We start from the raw sequence: 9,067 nt of genomic DNA on the forward strand, positions 1-9,067 counted from the left end.
TTAGTAGTCAAGTGCCTTAGCCACTATGCTACAGTAAGGTGTAATTTAGAAAGTGTGGTTTCCTTTCTTGCCCATCAGTATTTTTGCCAACCCATGAGTGGGTGAGTTTTCTGTATGTCTTAGGCTTGGTGCAAATGATTCTTCTGCTCTTGGGATAAGACTTGCTTGTCACATCTTAACAGTTCTGTGTCTCCATTTTTCCCACTAGAATCTGAAGAGAAACGGGAATTGTTTATAGAGTTGTGAGGGCAGTGTTAAAGCTCTCAAACACACACAGCTTGAGCATGGATATTTTAATTCTCTCTGATTGGTAATACCATGCATATCGCATTCTCTAAAACTAACATTCCTCAATATCACAATTTATTAACCAGACTAAGCTTATCTATTAATACTACTATCTTGCATTTCTCCCTTGTTTTAATTCCCCCTTAGGAGTTGGACTAAATACAGAAGTGCTTCATCTTACTGCAGCTCCCTTTGTATTTTCCTTTTATATGTGTCTACCCATTATTGGTAATCCTGCAGTGTGCTCGTTTAGACCCCCTCCTTACCTGCCAAGGCCACCCACCTATCCTCTAGCCTGCCCTAATCAGTTGCTGTGGAAAAAAACAACAACCATGAAGTTCATACAGTTGTAAATGAACTCCCAGGGAGTCAGTTGTTGTTCTTTATAGCTGTCATACAGTTCATTTGCATATTCTGCAGATACTTGTCTCAGCACAACTGTATATACAGCCTAGAGGAGAGAGGTAATACTTGCTCCTTTAGTGGCACTGTGGACCCAGCTTAGGAAGTGTAGGTGAAATTTCCTTCCCTAAATAAGGGCGAGTGAGCTCTGGGGGCATAGTGCCTAAGGCATTTGACTGCTAACCAGAGGCTTGCGTTTCAAACCCACCAGCAACTCCTTGGAAGTTTGGAAGGAAGATTGGGCAATCTACTTCTGTAGTGATACTGCCTGGGAAACCCAGGGAGGGGTCACTATGAGTCAGATCCAACTCCATGGCAGTGAGTTTGGTTTTGGGTTTTAAATAAGGGTGTGAGGAGCCCTAGTGGCACGTTTAGCGCTCTGCTGCTAACCAAATGATCAGCAGTTCGAACACCCCAACTACTTTATGGTAGAAAGATGAGGCAGGCTGCTTCTGTAAGATTGACAGCTCCAAAACCCTAGAGGGCAGTTCTACCCTGTCCTGTAGGCTCACTATGAGTCAGAATTGACTTGAGGGCAGTGGCTTTTTGTTTGTTTGTTTTTTAAATAAGGGCGAAGAGGAGGGGCAGCTATGGGATATCCAATTGTATCCAACTCCCTGGCCTACAGGGTGGTCAAGGCAACAGAGAGATAACAAGGAAAACAAAAAGGGAAGATAAAAGAAATTAATATAAGTATATTATCTTTAAATAAAAACCAAACAAACCAAACTCAATTCCGACTTATAGCAACTCCCTTTGGGTTTCAGAGGCAGTAAATCTTTATGGGAGTAGATTGTCCAGTCTTCCTTCCATGGAGTGGCTGGTGGGTTTGAACCACCACCCTTCTGGTTAGTAGTCAGATGCCTTAGACAGTGTACAAAAAAAATCCATAACAAAAGTATAACTAACAGTGTGCAAGAAAGGCTTCCTCTTTGAAAGGCTTCCTCTAGTCATCTTCATCTCCCTGCTCCTTTTTAGCAAGATGAGGAATGGCATCCTTTGGGTTCCAGATTTTTGAGTGGACAACCCTTAGGACAGGCTGTGGTCTCTTTCCAGAAGAGTTTTTGGTCTTAGTATTAAAGAAATAAATGAAGTGGAAGCATAAGAAAGCATATTGGAGAGGCTGTTTTTCCAAGAGTCTGTGACTCTCTCTTTATTGAAAATAAATATTTAAAACTCATCAGGCCAACTCTGCTGATGAGGATGTGAGAACGAAATTGCTTTATAAAAGGATGCAGGCACCTTGGGACCACTAAAGTTCTCCTGGGCTTGGAAGTGGCTTCAGACAAATGAGCATACCTTGGCTAACTAGAAGACCAAGCTGCACAGAGAACTCAAGGAACTCTAAAGGGGTCCCTTCTGGTGCATTCACCAGTGCCCTGGTTAATTGAGGCAATTTATATGGAATTGGCATTGTGCTAGAAGGACATTGGCTAGTTCAGGAATTAAGAAGATAACCCCTTTCCTGCCACTCAACTATACATTTTTGGAGCCAGAGATGTAATTACCATGCACTGGAATTTTGGCCTGGAATCTTCTAGATTATGCAGCCCCATTCCACTTACAATACTATTGTCAAATTTACTGTCCAGTTTGGTTTTTAGGGTCAAGGGTATAGGTAATAAAGGTCTACCATGTGGCGCAGGAAGGATCACTACGGGGCATTAAGGAGAAAAGACATCAGTATTTAATTTGTAAAGATTGAATTTTGAAAATAGTCATTATAATTAACAGAAGTGCAGTAGTAATCCTGATGAAATGGATTGTGAAATAAGCAGAGCAGCTTTTCCTGCACTGAGAGTAAAGTGGGACCAGACAGTAACAGGTCCATTATAGCCTGATAGAAGAAATGGAAGCAAAAGCTGCTTTCAATTATACATATGAAGGCGAGAAAGTTATAAAATTTACAATAATCAAAACCCGAAGGATACAAATTCAGCTTAAAAAGCAAACTAATAGGATCCAATGATAAATTCAACTCTAGTGGGATAATCCTGGGGTTTACACTCCTGGGCAGGGACACACAGGGCTCCCTAGGGCCAGTGCAACAACAGTTGACCTGTAGGAATGTGGACTGATGCTCTGACTGTTCCTGGTGTGATCCTCACTGGGACTGGGGGTTAGGGCAGGGGGAGGGGCTCCTCTCTGAGCTCTGGGCCCAAGTAGAGCTATCACCAAGGTTGATGCCCACTGGGGTTTATTGAGCATATGCATGTTTCTACTCCCACGCAACCTGCCAGGGCTCTCAAACAGGTGTCACCAGTCCTCGCATCATACCCAGGCACATCCATTTTAGTCATTCATTCTACAACAAAAACAAACCTTGTCTCATTGTTTTTAAGGAATGTTCTATCATATTATCAACTATGCCTGGGATATTGACATTTTGTATTTTGGGGCTATACTGTACCCTCTGTTCTGTATAACCCTTTACATATTTGAATCTTTGAACCACTCCGGAGTGTCAAATTATCTTAAGTGCATTTTATATTCAAATCCAACGATGTGGAGTTACTCATTGTTTACAATTCAGTCTTCCTGCCTTGGGTTCTAATGATCTTGAGGACCTAGTGGTATTTCTTTAGAGTACTCCAGAGTATTACAGTATCTATTATCAAGTGAATGAGCCCTGGTGCAGTGGGTCAGTGCTTGGCTGCTAACCCAGGGTCAGTGCTTCACACCCACCAGCAGTTCCACTGGAGAAAATACCTGGCAATCTGCTCGCATTAACATGACAGCCGGGGAACTCTGTGGGACAGTTCTACTCTGTCATACAGGGTTGCTGTGAGTCAGAATCAATTCAGCAGCTCACAACATTATCAAGGGAGGAAGACATGCTCTAGCTTGCTAATTTCATGAAGATTACAGCCAAGAAAGTCCTATGGAGTAGTTATGTTCTTTAACACGTAGGTACCATGAGTCAGAATTGACTGGATGGCAGTAGGCTTTTACTATCAAGTTGTTGTTGTTGTTATGTGCCGTCGAGTCGGACCCAACTCATAGAGACCCCTCCTTCAGTTTCCGAGGCGGTATCATTATGGAAGTAGGATAATCCATCTTATGTGGATTTTGAACAGAACTTTTTTCCCTCAAAAGTTTACATTCAAATTCTCTTTAAGTTTTCCCATCACTTTATTCCTCTGTCTGAAATTACAGCCTTGAGTTTTCTGTCTTTAAAAGTCTAGAGGACAGTAGAAAATGTTTGTGAGGGACACAGAAGTTGCATGTAGCCTAGGGAACATGCACATTTACTTTCCACACTGCTTTATCTTCTGTCTCCATACTTTCCCAGTTGCCCCCCATAATGTTGATACACACACACACACACACATACACATACATGCACACAGTCACATTACTGATGGGAATACTCCATATTCGTTATGCATTCTGGTCATGGGTCAAATGAAGACAGAAGGGATAATAAATTCCACAATGAGAATGTCATCTCTTGGATGCTTAAGAAGAAATTACTTAGAAAAATGGCATCACACCTGCCTTGGTTCTCTAGTGCTGCTATAACAGAAGCACCACAAGTGGGTGGCTTAACAAATAGGAATTTACTTTGTAAGTGTAGCAAGCTAGAAATCCAAATTGAGAGTGCCAGTTCTAGGGGCGGGTTAAAGGCCCCTAGACTTTGGGCTTCAGCTCTGCCTCTTGTTCCAAGCCCACTGGAACTTGAGGCATCTCCTAACTCAGACAGCTGCTGGCTGCTGAGGCTGACGGACTCAAGGTTGGCAGGTAAAATGGCACAGTTGCAACCTCAGCAGGCAACACAGTAAGCCGCTGAGTCCAGGAGCAATCCCAATATCAGCGGGCAACCTGGCAGGCCATGGATTCAAGTCCAGGACTGGAGGTGAAGGTGGCCAAATGCAGGATCCAAAATGTGCCACCAAGCTGGCGACCTTCGTCAAAGCTTCTCCTTATCTGTTGGAAGCAGGTCACACCCCAAAGCAATTAGTTGCTCAGGATAGATTCCACCATGGAGTTGATTACACCACATCCAGTCTCATCATGGGGAATAACTGAATCCAGCTGCCAATCTACTCAGAGTCACAGCCCAGCCACATTGATACACAACCTTAACTGGCACAACACTAGATTGCCAAAATTTGTTTTCACGTTATACTTCAGTCACCTGAACGCAGAACTGGTTACTTGGGAGCTCTCAGTTGGTTCCTATATGTAATTTTATCAGCATATGTAAAATAAATATTAAGAGAGCCTGCATTTTGTCTCTGAGTGTCAACTTCATTTTCTAGAATCTTTTATTTTTTTCATAGCACTTCTCACCTTCTAATATGTAACTATGATATGTTACAAATTCTTATTTACTCCCCATCCTCTACTGGAATAGGAACGTGATGGATCTCAAAACCTGAGATAGTCCTGGCATGTAGTAGGAGCTCAGTAAATATGTGTTGAGTTGATTTGCAGTGCTCTGAAGGAAATGAGGGAGATTTTGTGGTGTAGTACCTAAAGCATTTGACTGCTAATCAACCAGAAGGCTGGAGGTTCAAACCCACCCGGCGGTCGTTGGAAGGAAGATTGGGCAATCTACTTCCATAGAGATACCACTTTGGAAACCCAAGGAGAGGTCACTATGAGTTGGATCCAACTCAACGGCAATGAGTTTGGTTTGGTTTTGGAAAGAAATGAAGTGGGTAAAGTAATGTAAAGTAATAGAAAAAGCTTACTTAAATAAGATCATCAAAGAAGGTATCTCTTAGAGAATGACATTTAAGTGAGACCTGAGGAATAAAGATTACCAGCACAGTTGACAGCATGGACAAAGGCCTTGAGGCCCTTAAGGAAAGTTTGGGTAGAGGAGTGAAGTTGCAAGCCAAAAGAAAGGGGCAGATGGTGAGAACTTAGTGGGCAAGAAGTGAATGGCATGAAGTGAGGTCATATAGCCAGCATTTTACTCCAGGTGCTATGCATCCACTGAAGGGTTTTAAGGAGGAAGGGGACAATTTTTACAAGGTCACTCCAGGTGTTGTGTAGAGAATGGGTATAGGGAGTAAGAGTGGAAAGGAGAAAACTGTTGGAATTAAGTAGACCCAACTTTTTGGTCTTAATTAATGTGGAGTCATGGAGAAGGAGGGGACAGTAGATGGTACAAGAGCTGTGAAGAATAGTTAAACCTATCTCCCAGCTTTCACACTTAAACTATTACATAGGAAAGACTAGGAGAAGAATAGGGTTTTTTTGGGGGGGAGGGCATGGATAACTTAGAGTTTAGTTTTAAACAATTTGGGGAGATGCATGAGTAGTTAGACATAGGAGTTTGCAGCACAGGGGAGAGGATTGGGCTGGATATGAAAAGTCTATAGAGGGGTAGGAGGAGAATTAAGGGTGCATCTGTGAGGAATCTGTGACAGGAGAATATTTCAAGGGAGCAGTCTTCTGTCAAAAGCTACTGCGAAGACACATAGTGAGGTGGAGACAGCAAAGTGGCCACTCCCTTTGGAGTTCATCAATATTGTTAAGAGGAGCAATTTTGGTGGATTGAAGTTAGATGCCAAAATGGCATAGGTTGAGTAGCGGATGGGACACAAAGACACAAATACAGTACATTACTCATTTGAAAATATTATCTCTGAAGGAGAGAAAAAGGGTGATAACTAGTGAGAAATGTAGATTCAAGATAGGGGTGGGTGAGTGAGTGAGTGTGTGTGTGTGAGAGAGAGAGAGAGAGAGAGAGTTCAATGATGATAAGTCCTGAAATATTTATATTGAGAGAGGTCAATAATTCAGGACAAGAGTTTTTCGGAAATCTTTGGGAAAGATTGGCCTTTGATAGGATGGGGAAGAATTCCTCAGTAAAACGAGGAAAGACATTCTAGAAGATGGAGGGAGGTTTATTGATTTGTTGTAGCAAGATGAGAGAGTTATAATATGGTGGTTTTTAATTTGTCAGGGAAGTGTGAGATGAAATCAAATTATTCTAAGGCGAGGAGAGGACTTACCTAGGTTTAAGGAAAGGGAGAATGATGGGAATTGTTGTCTTGGAGAGTGGAAAAGCATGACAGGGAGCATAGTAGTGCAGCTGCCAGCAGTTGGACATTTGTGGTTTGAAATCAAATATTTGAAGTAAAATCCTTCTGTCTGTTGAGAGTGATTTTTATCCAGCTGTAATCACTCACAGCTGCTCAGGTTCAGAGTCGGCATGCAGTTGAATTTATCCAGACCGAGTTCTGCCAGATGAGTACGACAGAGAGAGGAGCAGAGGCAATGATGTTGTGTGTAGTAGTTATGATGATGCAACATGGACTCAGATTTAAACAGGTTAATCAAGAAATATTTTAAACCCTTGATTATGCAACTATAATGCTATATAATTCCAGGCTTAAAATCAAGCTATTTGGGTTTACATCCCCTTTCTACTGCTTACTAACTACATGACCTTGGACTTCATCTAAGTGGCCTTTGCCTGCTTCCTTCCTCTGTTAAATGGGGGGAATATTAGCACCTGACTCACAGCGTTGTTATGCTGATGAGTTTACACTTAGAAAGAGTTTAGAAGAGTGCTTAGTACAAATGAAACTCTCAAATATTAGGCAATTACTGTACTTAATGTTATGCATCCTGACCTAGTGTGTTATCTTTAATTCCTCTTTCTGTGGAGGTCTTAGTCCAGAGCAAACACACGTTCTTTTCTCCCACATTTGTATTTTTTATTAACTCCCTCACTTTTATTGTTTTCTCTTATATGCCTTTATAAGTACAATTGGAGTATAATACAAATAGTAATACTCACAAAGTCCATTTTCAGGTGTGTAATTGAGTAGATAAGTTATGAATAAGAATATCGGCTAAGGGACAGTTTTTGGGCAACCAGGATGCCTTCTGATCATTTTTTAAGGTTTCATGGAAATAATGAGACTACTGTAATGAAGGCAATGGAGGGAAAAAGTCACCTTCCATAGAACAGTCATTTGCCCAGAAATCAGTGTGGCACCAGTATATCAAACTTACATCTACTTTATTGTTTCTTCATTGCCTCTCATGTTAGTGTTGTGACACATTTTTGTATTCATTTTTTCGTGTACCGTATTATCTGTGTTTTACCTTCTGTGGCTTATCAAAGTGCAGTGTTGTGAATAATAATGTTGTTGTTACGTGCTGTTGAGTGGGTTCTGACTCCTGGAGACTCTGTGTACAACAGAACAGTCCTTCTCCAGAGACCGTTCCTTCCTGATAGCATGTTCAAAGTCCGTGAGATGAAGTCTTGCCATCCTCACTTCTAAAGAGCATTCTGGCTGTATTTCTTCCAAGACAGATTGATGTGTTCTTCTGGCAACCCATGGTGTCTTCAGTATTCTTTGCCAACACCATAATTCAGTGCAGCAATTCCCTTCTGGCCTTCTTTATTCATGGTCCAGCTTTTGTATCCATATGGGGCAATAGAAAATACTGTGGGTTGGGTCAGGCACATCTTACTCCTCAAAGGGACATCTTTGTTCACTAACACTTTAAAGAAGCTTTTGTAGCAGACTTGCAATATGCAAATCATAAGGTTTTCACTGGCCAGTTTTTTTTTTTTTTTTTAAGAAGTAAATCTCCAAGTCCTTCTTCCAAGTCTGTGTTAGTTTGGAAGCTCTGCCAAAACTTGTCCACCATGGGTGACCATGCTGATACCTGAAACACCAGTGGCATAGCTTCCAACATCACGGCCACACACATGCCACCAGAGTACGACAGGCAAGTGGTGGATGAATAATAATAGGTTGAAGCCTATGTTGTCATTGGTTGTCCTTAGGTAGACACCGATGCATGTAAAAAAAAGAACCAAAATGTTGCCCAGTCCTGCCATCTTCATGATCATTGGGATTTTTTTGAGAGCCATCTCAACTGGTACAGTTAAGAGTAAAGGACACTGTTAATAATATCAGGATAGCTGATAGAAAGCAGGACTATCCCAGGTGTTAAAGGATATTTTCTAATATAAACATGACTCATTAACTAATAAGAGAAGTTATAGCAGTTTCAAGGAGAGTATAAAGGGATGATAAAATAAATTGGCATGTAAGAAGTAAAGCTGACAGCTGGCCAGTATCCACAGTGTAGTGATCAGTTGTGTTCCAATGGAAACAGTTTGGATTTCTTTGGACAAAACGCATTTGCTTTACTCTCAGTTTTTTCAATTACCAGAGTTTAAAATAGTTCATAGATGGTGTAAGTTTTATAGGACACCCACGTACAAGGCATTCAAAATTTTTCCCTGCACAGGCAAATCTGGGGTGGCTGGGCACCCTACTTACATTTCACATGGTCTCACTGTTTTTTGCTTCATATGATTTTAGACTTACTGTTAATTGCTGCTTTGTTGGATTTAAAATTTTTCATTTTATTCTCAGTTTCTTGTGTCTTGGAT

The 9,067-nt window shown here is 41.3% G+C and overlaps 1 protein-coding gene across 1 annotated transcript in view; it reads left to right on the top strand.

The window, feature by feature from the left end:
• The window catches only part of UTRN (utrophin), a 731,009-nt gene that overhangs the window by 619,190 nt on the left and 102,752 nt on the right, over positions 1 to 9,067 (top strand). Inside the window, 1 exon segment of the mRNA XM_042782042.1 lies at positions 209 to 242. Coding sequence (XP_042637976.1) covers positions 209 to 242 — 34 coding nt within the window.

The sequence above is a fragment of the Orycteropus afer genome, unplaced genomic scaffold (assembly GCF_000298275.1).
Source record: "Orycteropus afer afer isolate SDZICR_OR568_19922 unplaced genomic scaffold, OryAfe1.0 scaffold00226, whole genome shotgun sequence".
NCBI lineage: Eukaryota > Metazoa > Chordata > Mammalia > Tubulidentata > Orycteropodidae > Orycteropus > Orycteropus afer.